Source organism: Ovis aries, chromosome 5 (assembly GCF_016772045.2).
Source record: "Ovis aries strain OAR_USU_Benz2616 breed Rambouillet chromosome 5, ARS-UI_Ramb_v3.0, whole genome shotgun sequence".
NCBI classification, from domain to species: Eukaryota; Metazoa; Chordata; class Mammalia; order Artiodactyla; family Bovidae; genus Ovis; species Ovis aries.
In genome coordinates this window covers 18681084-18698929 of record NC_056058.1, presented here as the reverse complement: position 1 = coordinate 18698929, position 17846 = coordinate 18681084, and the positions used below count along the sequence as shown (strand labels likewise).

At 56.2% G+C, this 17846-nt stretch overlaps 1 protein-coding gene across 1 annotated transcript; it reads left to right on the top strand.

The window, feature by feature from the left end:
• Positions 1-907: 907 nt before the first annotated feature.
• THOP1 (thimet oligopeptidase 1) lies at positions 908-14924 on the top strand. The gene is made up of 13 exons (XM_015095913.4): positions 908-1054; positions 3744-3956; positions 6306-6454; positions 7349-7456; positions 7856-7958; positions 9542-9702; positions 10293-10428; positions 10616-10982; positions 11082-11283; positions 13044-13230; positions 13368-13496; positions 14142-14278; positions 14428-14924. The coding sequence occupies exons 1-13, from the start codon at positions 1039-1041 to the stop codon at positions 14581-14583; spliced, it is 2064 nt and encodes a 687-aa protein (XP_014951399.2). The 5' UTR covers positions 908-1038; the 3' UTR covers positions 14584-14924.
• The last annotated feature ends 2922 nt before the right edge of the window (positions 14925-17846 follow it).

Genomic DNA, 17846 nt, shown 5'->3' with positions numbered 1-17846 from the left:
GGGCATGTTTAATTCTCGTTTCTTTCCGGGTGACTCAGGTGGTTCAAGGTTGATATTTTGGGGTTTTTTTGCGCACTGGTCTTCGTTTCCTATGCGTATGTGCATGCTCAGTCGTGACCGACTCTTTGGGGCCCTACGGAGAAGGAATCAAACCTGTGCCCCCTTCAGTGAAAGTTCAGTTCAGTCGCTCAGTCCTGTTCGACTCTGCGACCCCATGAACCGCAGCACGCCTGGCCTCCCTGTCCATCACCAACGTGAAAGAGTGGAGTCCTAACCTCTGGACCGCCTCAAGATTTTGTTTTAACCGGTGATCCCTAGGACAGGCAACTGCACTGTTTCAAAACACCTGTTGTTTGAAGTCTTGGATCCGTTTTCTGAAGCTTTCTCAATAACACTTACTTGCTAACACACATTTTTGTTTTTTAAGTAAATATGTGTTTAATTTTATTGACCAACTGGTTTCAGCTAATGTATGTGGCGCACCTTCTTTATTCATTAGATACTTGAAGCTGGGCAGGATACTGGGAATGGGATAAGCGCCTGAGATACGGTAAGCGATCACGGATTACCTAACTTAGCGGAGAAAAGTTGTAAAGCTAGACAAATACACAACTAATGTAGAAAGGAGGCTAATATAAATTAATACAGGAGCTGGAAGCCCAAGCCAACTACTGCCAGAAAGAGCGCAGAGAAAAAGCTGCGAGGCGCCAGCTGTGCGAGTTTCCACGGAAACGCCTCTTCCTCGCCTCCCCGAAAGCTCCACCCTCTCACCACCGAGAGCAAATGACAGACGGGGGTGGTTCCGGCGCAGGCGCAGAGTGAGTCAGCCGTCTGGCGCACAGCCACAGGTTTTGGGCGGAGCTAGGGTGCGCAAGCGCCCTGCCCTCCAGCGCACGCGTCTCCCAGCATTCAGCGAGCGCGCGGGCGGCGGGCGCCTCGGTCTGGACATTTGCGATCTCTGAGTGGACGGAGGCTGCTGGCCGCTGCGCGGACACGGACGAGGTGGAGGCAGGGGCCGCCAGTGCGCACCCGCCAGCTATGAAGCCTCCTGCAGGTACAGGCTGTGTCTTGGTTGTGGCCCCGCTCGTCGGACCCGGGAGCCCCGTGCCCCTCCCCCGGGGTCGCCCCTGGGCCTTAGAACGGAGCCAGTGACCCTCGAGTGACCTGGGCCCAGGCTGGGGATGGGGGTCGGCGAGCTTGGAACCCCGCCCCCTCGGTTGCCGAATGAATGATCCAGGTTTTTCAGCGCTTCGCTCATTCGGCAAACTCCATTACTTCTCTTGAGGATGGGTCTGCCCTGAGGTGGACTCCAAAAGAGTTCTAGACTTAGTTCCATAGCCGGCCGTTCGAAAGGCAAAAAACAAGCGGGGGCTTTAGACAGTGATCGGTGCCATGGCTGGTGGTGCTTCTTTAGGGAGGGCTGTCCTGGAGGGCTTCTCGGAGGAGGTGGCATTTCATTCAGCTTGGACTTGGTGGGGAGAAGCAGCTGTCCCAGGTGGTGGGAACCGCGAGGGAGGCAAGCACACCAGTAAGACGGTTGGGGAGCAGTAAGTCATTTTGGCTAGGGCACAGCTGCAGGTCCCTTTTATGTGAAGCACAATGGGGCACCACAGAAGGGTTTTCCTTTAGGGGAGCAATGTCACCTGCATACCAACCGTGTTTTAGGAAGTCGCCCAGGATGTTGAGTAGGGCCACCTCGAATTTTGCCTTGCCCGACCTATCCTGCCCCAGTTCTCTCTGCAGCCTATTGCAATGATGATGATAATTGTATTGATGATAATCATAATTACGGTTATTCAGGCCACAGGAAGGCAGGAATGTAGTCTGCTTTCTTTGGTGCAGGATTGTTAAATCAGAGACCTGGCATCTAGGTGACAGTGAATGTTTACAAACATGCCTGCTCAAAGTTTTCAAACCCTGGCTCCACCAAAAGACTTTCGTGACAATTGCAGTTCACTCAGGTCTCCCACCTTTCCTAAGCTCCTGGAGCCCTCCTTTACCGCCAACTTGAGTGCAGACTCACAGTCCCTCCTCTGCAGTTCTTGAAATCCAAATTATCCTGCAAAGATTTTCCCTAAGTTTGAAGCAGCCATTTGGCCAGAAAAATCTAACCTCTGTTGATTTAAGGGACTTTTTTTTTTTTCTCAGCTGGGATGATTGTGTCTTCCTGTGGGACTCATGTCTGGGAATATCTGTGGTCATCATGGCTGGGGGTACTCCTGGCATTGAGTGGATGGGGACCAGGGGTGCTGCTCAACATTCCACAGTGCCCAGGATAGCCCCACACAGAGAATGATCCAGCCACAAGTGTTGTTGATAATACTGTTAAAAAAAAAAAAAAAAAAAAAAGCTGCCCAGAGACACCAAACACAGGCCTGAACCAGCAGCTTCCTGCAAAGACACCCCCACCCTAATGTTTTGAAAAGCAGGGAGTTAAGGACCATGTGGCCTTGCACCACTCCTGCCTGCCAGAACGGGGGAATGAAGCATGGTAGAAGGTTCCTGGAGCAGCCCCTTCTGCTTGCTTGTTAGGTGTCCTACACCCAGCTGGAGGGAAAGCCCAGGCTTTATTCATTAACTCAAGTAACTTGAGACAGGTATAGCCATTGCCAACCTACAGATGCTACAGGAATGCCATCAGGGGCCTCTCTGAGAAAGGGATGTGAAAAGGAAGACTGATATGGTAGGGTTCTGGGCAGAGGGGACAACTGTAGGAAGGCTCAGGAAACTTCTCAAAGAAAGCCTGTGTGGCCGGGCACAGAGAAATTGACCAAACCAGCTGGCCAGACCTGCTGTGCTGGACCCAGTAGAGTCTGGACCAAGTAGAGCAGGGGTCAGTGAACCTGTCTGGGTAGGGCCAAGTGGTTTACACTTGGCAGGCAGGCCACACAACTTCTTGGTCACAGCAGAATCACCTTTAGCTCAGGGGCTAGACAGAAACAGTTGTGACAGTGTTTGGCAACCACAAGTGTAGACTCTGATAAAGGGTTTGAACTTTAATCCCGAGTGGAGCCCTGAAAAGGGGGCAGGGCCTGACCACAGGGTGTGCAGATTTCCCCAAAGATGGGGTGAGCACCATCTGCTAGTTCACAGCATGGGAGCAGAAGTAGGCCGCTTGACTTCGAACCATCCTTATCGCTTGCTGGCTATGGGATCAGGCTATCTCAGGGTTCCCATCTGTGACATGGGGCAACCTAGAGTGCAGAGGACAGAACTGTCTTGGAACCCAGTGAAGGCAAGTACACCACAGAACACTGCCCAAAGATTTTTAAGTGACAGTTGTCAGTAGACACCAGACTCTCATCCAGAAAACTCTTGGTGGCAGGGAGGGCTGGGGGCTAGGGAAGTCTTAATTGTCAGGGCTTCCCCCTCTTTTAGAAAAGTAACAGTACACATGTCACATTCAGGGAACTCGGGGTTCCACCCTGCAGGCAGGTGTTCTTTCAGTGAAACGCTCGTGTATGCTCAGCACTGATGACTTTGGGAGCTGAGTCTTCCTGCGGGGGCTGTCCTGGGCACTTTGGGGTGTTGAGCAGCATGCCTGACACCAGTGATGCAGTGGTATCACTCCCTGATTGTGACAACCACAGTGTTCCCTGGGGGCAGGATCCCCTTATGCTTGAGGACCAGTCACGCCACATGTCCACACACAGCCCTGGGGTCTCCCCCAGCCCTGTTACTCTGACCCTGATTGCGGGCTTGACACAGACTTGCTGGGTGTGGGGTCTGTCTCCTGGTTCCAGCCTGCACAGGGGATGCCCTGGACGTGGCAGCGCCATGCTCGGCCGTGAACCACCTCCGATGGGACCTGAGTGCCCAGCAGATTGCCGAGCTTACCACCGAACTCATTGAGCAGACCAAGCGTGTGTATGACCGCGTGGGCGCCCAGGAGCCCCAGGATGTGTCCTATGAGAACACGCTCAAGGCACTGGCTGACGTGGAAGTGTCCTACACAGGTGAGCCATGCCCGGACCTGACAATGCCACCTTCTTCCCAGGGACCCAGTGGAGAGAGGCGCTGGCTGGGAAGGGCCCCTGGTGGGCCCTGGTCAGCGGGAGGCAGCCAGGCCTGGCTGACTTGCACCATCCCCCGGGGCCGTGTCATCAGACCAGCTCACCTGCCAGCCTTGAAACTGGAGCCCCAGGGGTTGTTTGTTTCCTCCGAGCGGCTGAACTTGGTCCCCTTTGGTTTTCTGCCCCCTGCCACCTCCTTGTGCTCTGAGTAACCTGATGCCCTGGGGCGCCCTTCTCATCACTCTGGAGTTCCTTTCCTTCCCTACTCTCACCCATGAGGGTCTGTCCTACAGCTTTGTGTGGTCAGACAGATCCCCAGTCCGCCTCCCAAGCCCCCTCTGCAGAGGCTGACGAGGCAGAGAACAATAAGCCAGGGAAACCCCTGTCTCTGCATCTCTGGGAAAGCTGTTTCTCTGAGAACCATCTAGAATCCCTGAACTCCAGCTGCAGGATCCTCACGTGTCCCTGATGCTGCATGGCGCTGGGTGTGTCAGGCCCGGCTGCATGCTCAGACTCCAGAGGGGCCACCCCATGGAGGCCAGTATGCCATGGGCTCAGAGCTGGGGGCCATGGTGCAGGCAGTGGATCAAGAGCCCATAGGCCAGTTTTGCCCTCCAGTCACCTGCTGGGGTGGGGCAGACCTCAGTCTTCCCTCTCATCTCCAGCAGGAGGCTCTGGAGCTTGGTTGATACAAATTCCCACCTTGGGTGTAACCCTGCCAGACAAGATCTAGTCCCTCCACCCCACTCCTGTGGCCTTTCCATCTCCCCTCAGTAGACCAAATTATATTATTTTTTTACCTTTTTTTTTTTGGCTGTGCCGTGCAGCAGGTGGGATCTAGTTCCTAGACCAGGGATTGAACCTGTGCCCCCTGCATTGGGAGTTTGGAGTCTTAGCCACTGGACCACCCAGGAAGCCCCTCCCCCTGCTTTGCTGGGTGTTGGGCTGTCTGAGTACAGGCTGAGCCCTGCCTGGTGCCCCTTCTCGCGCCCCCTTGGCCCAACCAGCTGCCTGGGCTAATCCCGCACTCTGCTGTTCTGTTGTCAGCTCAGTGCCGTCACAGCGTTCAAATCCCACATGCACAGAGGCCGCCTCTGTCCTTTTCATGGCTCGCTATCGGGCAGCTGGTGTCAGGGCCCCCTCAGACCCTCGTGTTTGGTCCAGTCAGCTGAGCAGGTCACCACCTCTGGAGGGTCTACTGTGCAGCTGACCCACCAGCCCTGGGATATTCTCAGTGGGCTGGGGCCGTGGAAGTCACCAAACCGTGATGGTACTTCAGGCCCCTCTCCCCCCTGCAAAGTACACACTTTTGAAAAAACTGCTCTGTTGAAGGGGGCTTCCCTGATGGTCTGATGGTTAGGACTCCACGCTTCTACTGCTAGGTGCGCAGGTTCAATCCCTGGTTGGGCAACTAAGTTACTGTATACCACTCAGTGGTATAAAAGAACTGTTGAGATACATTTCACATACCATGTAATCTGCCCACATGAAGCCTAGATTTCATTGGTTTTTACTGTATTTAGCATATACAGCCATCACCAGTATCTAATTCTAGAACCTTCCATCACCTCAAAGAGGTCCCCCCTCTCCATTAGCAGTCACTTCCTGACAGTGTGAACCCACTCTCTGTGTCTGTGGACCTGCCTATTCTGGACATTTCCCATCAGTGGAATCACACCCCGTGTGTCCTTCTGTGTCTGCTTCCCTTACTGAGCATCGTGTTCTCAGGGTCTGTCCCTGTGGTAGCGAGTGCCAGGGCTTCTCTCCTTTTCATGTCTGAGTGATGCTCCCATGTGCAGAGGCACACGTGTGTCCAGTCGTCTGCTGACAGATACCTGGGTTGTGTCCACTGTTGGTCACTATGGGTCACGCTGCTATGATGATATGTGGACAGTTTTTTGGGTGGAGAGTGTTCTGCTCCTCTCAGGTGTCCACCTGGGAGAGGGGCTGTGGGTCACATGGTGACGCAGCGGAAGCGTGTGTTCTCACAGTCGCCACACCCCCTCTATCTCACGCACATGGTGTGCCTTGAAGTATAAAATTGTTGGTGCTCTGCAGCATGGCCATGGGCCTCCGGGGCCCTTTCTGGCGCTGAGTCCCTTCAGCCTCTCCTGGTCTCATCCTGTTCCCTGTTTCTGTCCTTCTCGGCTTGAGGTGTCCAGAGCTGAGTGCCATCCCATCTGGACCATGAGTTCCTGAGGACGATTAACCACGCTTGTCTCTCGCCCAGGGCTTCACCTGCCCATTTCCCTGCAGGGCCATTCTCTCACTTGTACTGTCTCCCCGTTTCAGTTCAGAGGAACATCCTTGACTTCCCCCAGCACGTCTCTCCCTCCAAGGACATCCGCACAGCCAGCACGGAGGCAGACAAGAAGCTGTCGGAGTTCGATGTGGAAATGAGCATGAGGCAGGACGTGTACCAGAGGATTGTCTGGCTGCAGGTGAGCGAGGGCAAGGCCAGAGTGTGGACCTCCCGTATGGGGAGGCCCCGCCCCCCAGCTTCATGAGGTGGACAGAGCCCTGCAGGGGCCAGTGGGGCTGTTTCACCACAGCAACATTAGAGACGTGACAGAGACAAGCGGGAGGGGGGGGAGGCGTGCAAGGCCTTCCCACGCGCACATGTCATCTCACATCCCTGACCTTGCTGGGGTCACCTCAAGGGGATGTCCCATCTCCCACGTGAGGTGAAGGGACCAGTGACAGGTGTGTGCATTTCCTGCCTCCCTGGCGGTGCCGGCTGAGCACTGCTGCCCACGTCAGGGGACTGCAGGTGCTCCTCGCATGGCTGGTGGGGTGGTTCTTAGAACCTGCCAGACATGTCTGCCTTGGGACCAGGAAGGCCCTGGGGTATTTTGTGCAGACTCAGGAGCAGGGGCCTCAGAAAGCACAGGCAGTGTTTAACTGAAGTGTTTATTGAGACCATTTTAGGTTCTCATGTAGTTGTAAGAAATTATTCAAAGAGATCCCAGTTGAGCTTTGCCCGGTTGTCCCTGAAGTCACATTTTGTGACAGGTCAGTGTCACAGCAGGGTCCTAACATTGACACAGCTGCCCCATCACCCATTGCCCTGGAGGGGCCCCCAGCAGCTTTGGTTTGGGGCTGTCCCCAGTCACGCAAGGTCCTATGTGGACTTGAATCTGGCTTCCTGGGTCAGTGCTCAGGCCTGCAGTGCTGAGTCCTGTGATAGCTGCTTTGTTAGGAAGTTTTGCTTTTCAGGAAACCTGTAAACCCCCTTCCAGCACGACCGCATCATCCTACATTCCTTCCAGTGATGACGTCCTGCTTCTCCACAGCCTTACAGGCATTTGGCACTGTCTCTGGTTTTCTTGTTTCAGGAGAAGGTCCAGAAGGACTCGCTGAGACCCGAGGCATCAAGGTACCTGGAGCGACTAATCAAACTGGGCCGGAGGAACGGGCTACACCTGCCAGAGGAGACACAGGAGGTGAGAGCCTAGCCTGTGATGGCCCTCATCCCCATGCCCAGGCCCAGCCCCGACCCTGTCTCAGGGCCCAGGGGAGCCGGCTCTTTCCTCAGCTCCCCTCCTCCTTGTTCCTGAACCCAGGCTGGTCAGTTTCTGTTTCTGAAAACTAGAGGGACTCTGAATGAATAGTTTAGGTCCCTTAAGATGGCCAAAGCTTAGATTCCCCAGGGCTGTGAGAGTGGTGGTCTCTATGGGGCACCCCTGCTTCCAGGTCCTTCACTGATCACTGGGAAGCAAGACCAGGGGACCAGGGTCTAGGCTTCAGATATCTGAGCTCAGCACAACCCCTGGGGGACCCCAAATCTAGAACCCCCACTCTTTCCATTCCCTTGGACTCTCACAACAGTCTTCTTCCATCAGAAAATCAAGAGCATCAAGAAGAAGCTGAGTCTCCTGTGCATCGACTTCAACAAGAACCTGAACGAGGACACGACCTTCCTGCCGTTCACACGCGAGGAGCTGGGTGCGTGCAGGTGCACATGAGGTCCCTACCCATCCTAATGACTGGCTTTACATTTCTGGCCCCAATCAGCTCAAGTTAAGCCTCACTTTCCATTCTGACCTCTCCAGATGCCTTCCCTGTTGACAGATTTGCTTCCGTTTTACCCACACTGACAATTTTGCAAAATCCAGGCAGGTGGGCAATGGCCTGTGAACCCTGCCCGAGGGTCCGATGGTGCTGTCACATACGCTGTGATACTGCCTGGGCCTCTGGTCAGTAGGGACTCAGGGACACAGATGTGCTGTGTCCTGAGCAGGAGCTTCAGGTCCATCACGCTGACCTCTGCCGCTCTGACTTTTTGTCCCCACTGTTGTGTCCCAGGAAGCAAGGCCCATGTGGCTCCGAAGGTTCTCAGGCCAAAGGGCCATCCCAGGCCTCTGGAGTCCGCTGTGCTATGGGGCTGCTTTTCTGCCCACTGTCAGCTCAGGGCCCGGCTAGTTCGGCCTGGCCTCCTGGGCAGGAATGTGAACCCCCAGCGCGTGGAACAGCCACTCAGAGCCCCGGTGACCGGTCTCACAGGGCTGGGATGGCAGCTGGACATGTGTGGCCGCCTGGCAGCGTTTCAGTCCCAGCTGAGCAGGCGCTGTGCCGGGTCATTTCTCCGGGTTGCGAAAGGCTCTGGAGAGTCACTTTACAGGAACGTAGGTAGTGCGCTGTGTCTCTGTTTTCTTCCCCACCCCAGCCTCTAGAGAGAGTCGTGTATACATGTATAAAACCCTGTATTCTTTTTCTAAGTCCCCATCCTGGGGCTAAACTGACTTCCACCCAGCATTGCCTCTGTAGTGTCGGCTGTTTTCCCCTCATGATCAGTCATTTCTCCCAAGAATCCTAATGGCTCTAGCTCCTCGCAGTCATCGGCTCGTGTCCTGTCCCTGTCTTAGTGGGTGTCCTCCCGCGTGTCAGAACTAGCCCCCCACAGCCCCAGCCATGTCCTCGCATCCACGGGCTTCCAGGCCCTGGTCTGTCCACTGGGGGTGTCCTTGCTGTCCTCACTTTCAGATGCTCATTGTCCCAGTTTGGCCCCTTCGAATGGACGTGTCCCTGTAGTTCTTGAAGTACCCCCTGTTGGATATGGACTGAGCTGGGCTCCCTGTGTCTTCTCCCTGGCCTGGCCCCAGCAGGGTGGTTGGAACTGAGGTCTGGCTGCCAGGGAGCTGTTGCTCCCAGGTCCCTCAGTCACCCGGAGCTGGGAAACCCACCTGGCAGGTTCCACCTCCTGCTGTGACCTCTCACCCAGGAAGTACATGGGAGGAGGTGGCAGTCCACGCTGTCCCAGGGTGGCACCTGTTCTGGGGTGCAGGCCGACCTGGGGTGACAGGACACAACTCAACCTCCCCTTCCCTGAGGGCATCCTGAGGGAGCAGACCTCTGAGGTGGGAGAGCCCTCAACATTGCTCCTGCGGGTTGCAGACGCATGCAGAGGGCATGGGGAAGCCCAGCCTGCCATCTCATTCCTCACCTCCCATCCGTGGGGGCTTCCACCCCTCCCACCTCAGCTGGGCGGCCTGCCAGTCCCCTCAGAGACCCCAATTTGGCCCCCACAGGAGGGCTTCCTGAAGACTTTCTAAATTCACTGGAGAAGACCGAGGATGAGAAACTGAAGGTCACACTCAAGTACCCGCACTACTTTCCCCTCCTGAAGAAATGCCATGTGCCTGAGACCCGGAGGAAAGTGGAGGAGGCCTTCAACTGCCGGTGCAAGGAGGCAAGGAGCCACGCCACTGCGCAGTGCCCAGCGGGGCCCAATCTCAGCCTGCCCTCTCAGCGCCCCTGGGTCTGGCTCAGCCCCAAGGGCTGTTGAGTCTGCCAGGCCCAGGGCTGGCCTGGATGGGAGGGGTTGGCACTTCCTTCTCCTGGCCATGAACTTGACTGGGGCAGTCCTGGGTTAGGACCTTGGTGCTGTGGAGACGGCACTGCTGGCCACCAGCTCCCAGCCCCTCATCTTCTGGACATTCGCTGACAGCCTCCGGGTATAGTTAGGTTTCCTGTTGTTGTGAACAGGCCTATTTCTCCTTGTAAATGAACCCGGTCGGTGTTGCTCTGTGTCTGTCCCATGAGCTGGGGAGGCTGAGTGAAGCCCTCAGGTGCTGGCAGAGCCCTGAGCCCAGGGAGGCCCCGTTGGTTATAAAGACTATGTGTTACAACAGGACCAAGTGCAAAGAAATCCAGGCAGTGGGGGTTGGGCGGGGGGGTCGTGGGGGCATTAGCCATGGCTGCCAGGAACCTGAGAGCCCTCCCGCGGACACCTGGCCTATGGCTCCAGTGCTACCGTCTATCTGTCCGTCTGGGCTCTAGGAGAACTGCGCTATTCTCAGGGAACTGGTGAGGCTGCGGGCTCAGAAGTCCCGTCTGCTGGGGTTCAGCACGCACGCCGACTATGTGCTAGAGATGAACATGGCCAAGACCAGCCAGGTGGTGGCCACTTTCCTAGGTAACCCCGCCCCCTCGCCCCAGGTGCCTGGGGGGAGGTGTGAGGGCTGAGGACCACCTCAGCTGGACGAGGTGCTGCCTGCGAGCCCCACTCGTCCACCCTTGGGGGTCCCATGTGGGATGAGTGGTGGGGGCTGGGGCCGGCCCAGGAAGGTAGCTGAGCCTCACACAACCCCTATCACCCACAGATGAGCTGGCGCAGAAGCTGAAGCCACTTGGGGAGCAGGAGCGGGCTGTGATCCTGGAGCTGAAGAGGGCGGAGTGCGAGCAGCGCGGCCTGGCCTTCGATGGGCGCATCAACGCCTGGGACATGCGCTACTACATGAACCAGGTGGAGGAGACGCGTTACCGTGTGGACCAGAATCTGCTCAAGGAGTACTTTCCCATGCAGGTGGTGACCCGCGGGCTGCTGGGCATCTACCAGGAGCTCCTGGGCCTCAGCTTCCAGCTGGAGGAGGGCGCGGCCGTGTGGCATGAGGATGTGGCACTCTATGCCGTGCGGGATGCAGCCTCGGGCAAGCTCATCGGCAAGTTCTACCTGGACCTCTACCCCCGGTGTGTGCATGGGGGACCCGTCAGCCAGGCTGGGCTGGGCACCCTCTCCATCCACCCCCAGCGGTCAAGACTGACCCCACGTCCCCGGTCCCCACCCAGGGAAGGCAAGTACGGGCATGCGGCCTGCTTTGGCCTGCAGCCAGGCTGCCTACGGAAGGACGGGAGCCGCCAGATCGCCATCGCCGCCATGGTGGCCAACTTCACCAAGCCCACACCCGACGCGCCCTCCCTGCTGCAGCACGATGAGGTGGAGACCTACTTCCACGAGTTTGGCCACGTGATGCACCAGCTCTGCTCCCAGGTGGGTGGGGGGGGAGGGCAGGGCGTGGTAGTCTATAGGCAGGTTGATACCAGCTTCCATCCCTGAACCCCATGCGCTGGATGTGTGAACAACAGCAAGGGATGTCCTTGTGGCTCCGGAAGCTGGGAGCCCTGGGTAAAGGCATAAGCAGAGCCGATTCCCTACGTGTTAAGTCCCAGGGACTTTCCTCATCGGGCCTCTCGGATGAGTGTGCGTCCCCAGGACCTGGCAACAGATGTGCTTGTGCTTGGCCCTCTCGCGGTCAGCCCTCAGCCTGAGAGCCATGCTCACACGAGCTGCCTCGGAGCGTGAGGGGACAGTTCAGAACAGCTCACCAAGCTGTGTGGCCATGCCAGTACCCTGTTCTGGGAATTTTCTATCACCCCAAAAATGTCCCTCATGCACCTTAGCTATCATTACCCAAACCCCTCCCCGCCAGCCCCTGACAACCAGGAACCCACTCCCTGTGTCTGCGGATCTGCCTGCTCTGGACGTTTCCCATCAGTAGAAACGTCCCATCGCACCCTGTGTGTCCTTCTGTGTCTGCTCCTCTCACTGAGCGTCGTGTTCTCAGGGTCCATCCACACGGTAGTGAGTGTCAGGGCTTCTCTCCTCTTCATGGCTCAGGGATGCTTCCAGGTGTGGAGGGACCTCTGAGCAGAATCTTTTGACTTTGAAGTTGTTAAATGTTTCCTCGCACGTTTTGCAGATTCTTCTCTAACTCAAGACACAGAGTTTCTTCTCAATTTTTTTCCTGTTAGTTTAGTAGTTGAGCTTTTCATTTTGGTGTTATGGTCTTATGGTGTGAGGGTGGGGGTCTCCGAGCCCTCGCCCCCACCACCTTTAGCCCCCTTCACGCCCCTCCCCTTGTGCAGCTTCCTTGTGATCCACTCAGGGATGGCTTTCTGTCCCTGGACCACTGCTCTGCCAGTGACCCTCATGGCTCTCTCGCAGCCATCGCGTCTTTCTAAGTATAGCTGTCCTCAGTGTTAAGGCAGTTCTGTGCTATAAAGTCGCCGTAAATGTGGAGGGAGCGGTTACTGAGCCACCGCCCCTGCAGGCAGTGCAGAGCCAGGCTCCCATGAGTCTTTGTCACGTGAGTCACTTCAGGACTGACCCTCACTCAGCTTCATGTGCTCTGTGTTTCTATTTAATGACAGCTGGTCTGATACCAGCTGTTGGTTCAGTCATGCTGAGCCCCTGGCTGGCAGGGCTGTGACCCTCACCTGGACAAAGCTCATCTGATACTTGCACTATCTCCGTGAGCACCTCACCGCCTTCTCGCTCCCCAGACACTGGATAGCACTTCAGCCCTACACTAGGGGCGCCGTCTAGAACAGAGAAATCACCCCCAGCCACGTGAGAATGCACACATGGGGCAGTCAACAGACTGTGAGAAGGACGCTTGTTGCAGTTGGTGCTGGAACCCAAAGGCAGGGGTCCAGTGACCCAGGTGCCAGTGGCATCTGACTGCCTCCCTGGGTCCCAGGAAGAACGTGCCAGGTCACTCAGCCCACCTGGCCCTGTGTCTGCCAGGCCTGGGTTCCAGCCATACTGTCAGGTACTATGTCTTCAGAAAGAATGTCAAGATGCAGGAAAGAGGAGAAAGGAGCTCCTGCCCTTGCCGGCCACCTAGATCTGCTGCGTCTAAGGCTCTGTGGGTGGGGAGGGGCGCTGTGGCCTGCTGGACGGCAGCCTCCCTGCATGCCGGGTTGGTCGGGGTCTGGGTCCTCCTACAGTTCCCCCCCCGCCCCCCACAGGCCGAGTTTGCCATGTTCAGCGGGACGCATGTGGAGCGGGACTTTGTGGAGGCCCCATCACAGATGCTGGAGAACTGGGTGTGGGAGGCAGAGCCTCTGCTCCGGATGTCCCAGCACTACCGCACGGGGAGCTCCATCCCTCAGGAGCTGCTGGACAAGCTCATCAAGTCCCGCCAGGCCAATACAGGTGCGACGGGGGAGGAAGGAGCCGCCCAGACCCCACACACCCAGCGCCCCACCGCCTTCCTCCCCTCCCCCCGGGGGAAGGGGTGCGGACACACACCCAGCGCCCCATCTCCCCACCCCCACCTCCCCCCCCCCCAGGTCTTTTCAACCTGCGCCAGATCGTCCTGGCCAAGGTGGACCAGGCCTTGCACACGCAGACAGCCGCAGACCCAGCCAAGGAGTACGCCCGCCTGTGCCAGGAGATCCTTGGGGTCCCCGCCACGCCAGGTAGCCATGCTCCAGCTGGGCGCCTTAGGGGCCAGGGTGGTGGCCACTGCCCAGGTGGGGAAGGTTATCTAGTGACGTATGAAGTGGGGACTGTTTGACAGGCTTCAGCCAAGGCCCAGGAGGAGCCACTGACCTCTGGGCTCATCCTACCACAGTCCTTGGGCCTGTTGCTCCAGCTGTGGTGCATGGGGGCCATGGTGAGCTGGCGGCTCTGCGCATGCTTTGTGAGAAGCCCAGGGGGTCAGGAAAGGGTTTGTACCCGGATGTATGAGTAGTGGAGGTTTGAACATGCGGATATTGATGTATACATAACGTTCGCTCCTCTGTGGGCCTCTAAGATGTCCTTCAGGGAGTGCGGTAACCAGTGTGCTCCCCACTGTCCACGGTGAGCCCTGACTCATCAGAGTCTGAGCAGCCAACCTTGTAAGGTGCTCTGGGTGAACCCTTGTGAGCTTGAGCAGAAAGTGGGCAAAGACTTATTTTTCTCTGTGAGTTGCCCACGAGACCCCCATTTTCTAGAAGTGTTAGACCAGTTCCCCTCCTGTGGCCTGGGCCTTGGACGGGGCTGCTTCAAGGCCCTTCTCTCGGGAAAAATCCTGAGGGGGCCCAGGGGCCACGACCAGAGCCTCTCTGCGTCCATCCTAGGGACGAACATGCCTGCAACCTTTGGCCACCTGGCAGGTGGCTATGACGCCCAGTACTATGGCTACCTATGGAGTGAGGTATACTCTGCTGACATGTTCCACACGCGCTTCAAGCAGGAGGGTGTCCTGAGTGGCAAGGTGAGAGGCCAGCCTGGGCCCCTTGGCCCTGAGGGCTGCTGCCCCCCACACCCCCAGACTGGGTGTCCTTCCTCCCTGGTGATGCCGAGAGCCCCTCAGAGCTAGGGAGGGGTGCGCGACCCTCCTCCAGCCCCGCGCCCTCTTGGCAGGTCGGCATGGACTACAGAAGCTGCATCCTGAGGCCGGGCGGCTCTGAGGACGCCAGTGTCATGTTGAAGCTCTTCCTGGGTCGTGATCCCAAGCAGGACGCCTTCCTCCTGAGCAAAGGGCTGCAGGTGGAGGGCTGTGAGCCGCCAGCCTGCTGATGGTACAGGGCTCTGGCTCCCCACCCTGGCGGGCCTGGCCGCGTGCTACCTGCCCAGGTGCCTTAGTGCCCAGTCGGGGCAGGTGGGGGACTCCAGCCCAGGGACATGGCAGGGGAAGGGTTGCGTGTCCCTCCCCCTGCGCCCCCCCTGCCCCCCAGCCCAGTCCCTGTGTCTCCATTGGCCCACGTGGGCTGAAAGATCTCCACCTGGAGGTGTCTGGAAAGTCTCCTGTCTAGTCAAGACTCCTCTTTGTTGGACTAATGCGGCCCTTTCCTGGGAGTTTCCCTAGTTAAAAAACAATTCTTTGAAATGCAGCCATTAAAAAAAAAAAAAAAGACTCAGTCCTGATCTCTGCCTGCCTCCCTCCCACTGCAAGAGCAGTTCTGTGGTTGATTTGTTGTTTTTTGTTTGTTTGGAGTTTTTTGGCCTCGCCTCATGGCATGCGGGATCCTAGTTCCCCAACCAGGGATTGAACACATGCCCCCTGTGTTTGAAGCAGAGTGTTAACCTCTGGGCTGCCAGGGAAGTCCCTGATCCAGTATAGACGGGCAACACAGGGAGTGGGTCTGGCCTGGGCTGGGTAGTGGAGCTCTGGGTTCAAGCCTCAGGGTTAGGCTATCGGGTGAGTGGGGCCTCCTGGGAGACCTACCTCAGCTGGGCTGAGCACAGGTGGCCACTGGCCAGTGCACCGCTCTCATCCACACATCCTGAACTGCCCGTGGGTGTCCCCACTCTTGGGGACCCCTCCATGCCAGAGGGAGTCAGGGGCCCCAGGTTAAAGCAGGTCACGTGGGTCATCTCCCCAGCCACAGGGTTCAGCCCAGACATTGACAGGTAGTCCAGTTGAGGCTGGTGCTGTCAGGCCCATGATTTTTGTTGAAGCAGTTTGGGGAAAGAAATTGTTTTCTCCCCAGACTTGGAACTTGGAGAGTATGAGCTGTCAGGCAGACAGAGCTGTCCTTAGACAGAGGCCAGTCAGCACAAAGGAGCCCACACCATGAGGGCAGGCCTCCCTAGGACCCCATCGCCGACCCACACTTGGCACTTTGAGCCGCTGGATCCCCTCTCCTGCTTAAGTCAGCTTGGGCAGACATTTGTCACCTGCAAGCCAGAATGCGTCCGTGACCACATCTCAGAGATCCCACCTGAGATGTGGCACAGCCGAGGCTGGGCCTGGCAGAGCGCTCCGCCTCGTAGGGGCCTCCAAGGACCTACCCAGGTCCCTGCCTGCTTGGCTCAGGGCTATGGCAGAGATATGGGGAGGAGAGGTGGTTCTGGTCTCGGGGGACGCAGGGCAGCACCTGCCCAAGACTGCCCAGGCTCCTGGCCTCTGTTGAGTCTCAGAACAAACACCACATTTGGAAGGGTGTGTATGTTAAAAGTATATCACATGTCTGCTAATTCATTGTCACGGTGAATGTCCCCACTCTTGGGGACCCCTCCATGCCAGAGGGAGTCGGGGGCCCCAGGTTAAAGGAGGTCATGTGGGTCATCTCCCCAGCCACAGGGTTCAGCCCAGACATTGACAGGTAGTCCAGTTGAGGCTGGTGCTGTCAGGCCCGTGATTTTTGTTGAAGCAGTTTGGGGAAAGAAATTCTGTTGTCTCCCCAGACTTGGAACTTGGAGAGTATGAGCAGTAAACAGGGTTAGCTCAAGGCCTGGACAGGCAGGGGGTAAGGGGATGAGTAGCCTTGGGTGCCACATTCCTGGGATTCAAGTTTGAGTGTGCTCAGGCGCTCAGTCACATCTGACTGACCCCATGGACTGTAGCCCACCAGGCTCCTTTATCTGTGGAAATTCTTCAGGCAAGAATACTGGAGTGGTTGCCATGCCTTCCTCCAGGCTCCTCAGCTGTCAGTTGTGGCTGCAGAGGCTGTCTGACCCCAGCAGGAAAGTGAGGAGGGAAGGGCTTGGAGATACCCCAGGGCCTTTCCACCTGCTTCTGTCTCCATCCACCCCCCCCCCCGCCCCCGCAACACCGTCCCTCCCTTCATGCCCTTACTCCAATGTCTCTCCATGTCCTGTTAAGGGAGATGAATTTCCTCCTTAAAAGTGTAGTTTGAGTTGGTTATTTTGTTACTCATAGCTGGAAAGTACAACCAAGCACTTTTGAACATTTTGTTGATCATCTAAAGAAATTGACCCAGAGTTATGCATCCAAAGAGGGTCAGAAGTCAGGTTTGATAAAAGCTGCTCCAAACCTTGTATATCTGCTGAGTGAAAGGTAAAGAATGAAAAAGACAATTGACATGGTCATTACCAAAATGATACATTTCGTAGGCAGAGGGCATTGGATCTCCTTCAGTGAATCTCTGCACATAACTTTGATTTTAAAATGCAATGTAATTAAAAAAATTAAAAAATTTTTTTAAAATGCAATGTATTCAATTATATATCTATATATAATTGTATATATATAATTATTTTTAGCTGTACCATGTGGCATGCGGGATCGTAGTTTCCTGGCCAGGGATCGACCTGTGCACCCTGCATTGGAAGCAGAGTCTTAACCACTGAACCACCAGGGAAGTCTCCCTAACAGTTTTCTGATGGACTCAATATCCATTTAGAACATAGATACATTTTGTTGTTATTTAGTCCCTAAGTCATGTCCAACTCTTTGGTGACCCCACAAACTGTAGCCCACTAGGGTCCTCTGTCCGTTGGATTTCCCAGGCAAGAATACTGGAATGGGTTGCCGTTTCCTCCCCCAGGGGATCTTCCCAACCCAGGGGTCGAACCCAAGTCTCCTGCTTCGCAGGCGGATTCTTTACCACTGAGCCACCAGGAAAGCCCAGATGTATTTTACTACAGGGTAGAACAATTATTGGGCTTTCCTGGTGGCACTAGTGGTGAAGAACCCGCCTGCCTATGCAGGAGATATGAGATGGGTTCGATTCCTGAGTCGGGAAGATCCTCTGAAGGAGGGCATGGCGACCTACTCCAGCATTCTTGCCTGGAGAATCCCTTGGACAGAGGAGCCTGTGGGCTACAGTCCATGGGGTCACAGGAGTCGGACATGACCAACGATTTAGAAAGCACGCCTGCAAAACAGTTTTTAATAGGCACCCTGTCTCATTCTGTATCATGTTTCAGCACTTGGACAGCTCCCAGTTCATTGCTGCGCTTCCTGTGTACTGTTCCTGTCTGAGAGTTTTGGCTTCTTAAGTCAAGCTGATTGCATTCATGTTCCATGACATTGCAGAAATAGGGAATTCCTGATTAGGGATTAGGTAGGGTTAGCTAGGCAGTGGTGAGAACAT

Excerpts from the sequence above, each read along its gene's own strand:
- THOP1 (XM_015095913.4), top strand. Across the intron at positions 6,455-7,348 it reads AGAGGATTGTCTGGCTGCAG|GAGAAGGTCCAGAAGGACTC; the intron begins GTGAGCGAGGGC and ends TTCTTGTTTCAG. Across the intron at positions 9,703-10,292 it reads TCAACTGCCGGTGCAAGGAG|GAGAACTGCGCTATTCTCAG; the intron begins GCAAGGAGCCAC and ends TCTGGGCTCTAG.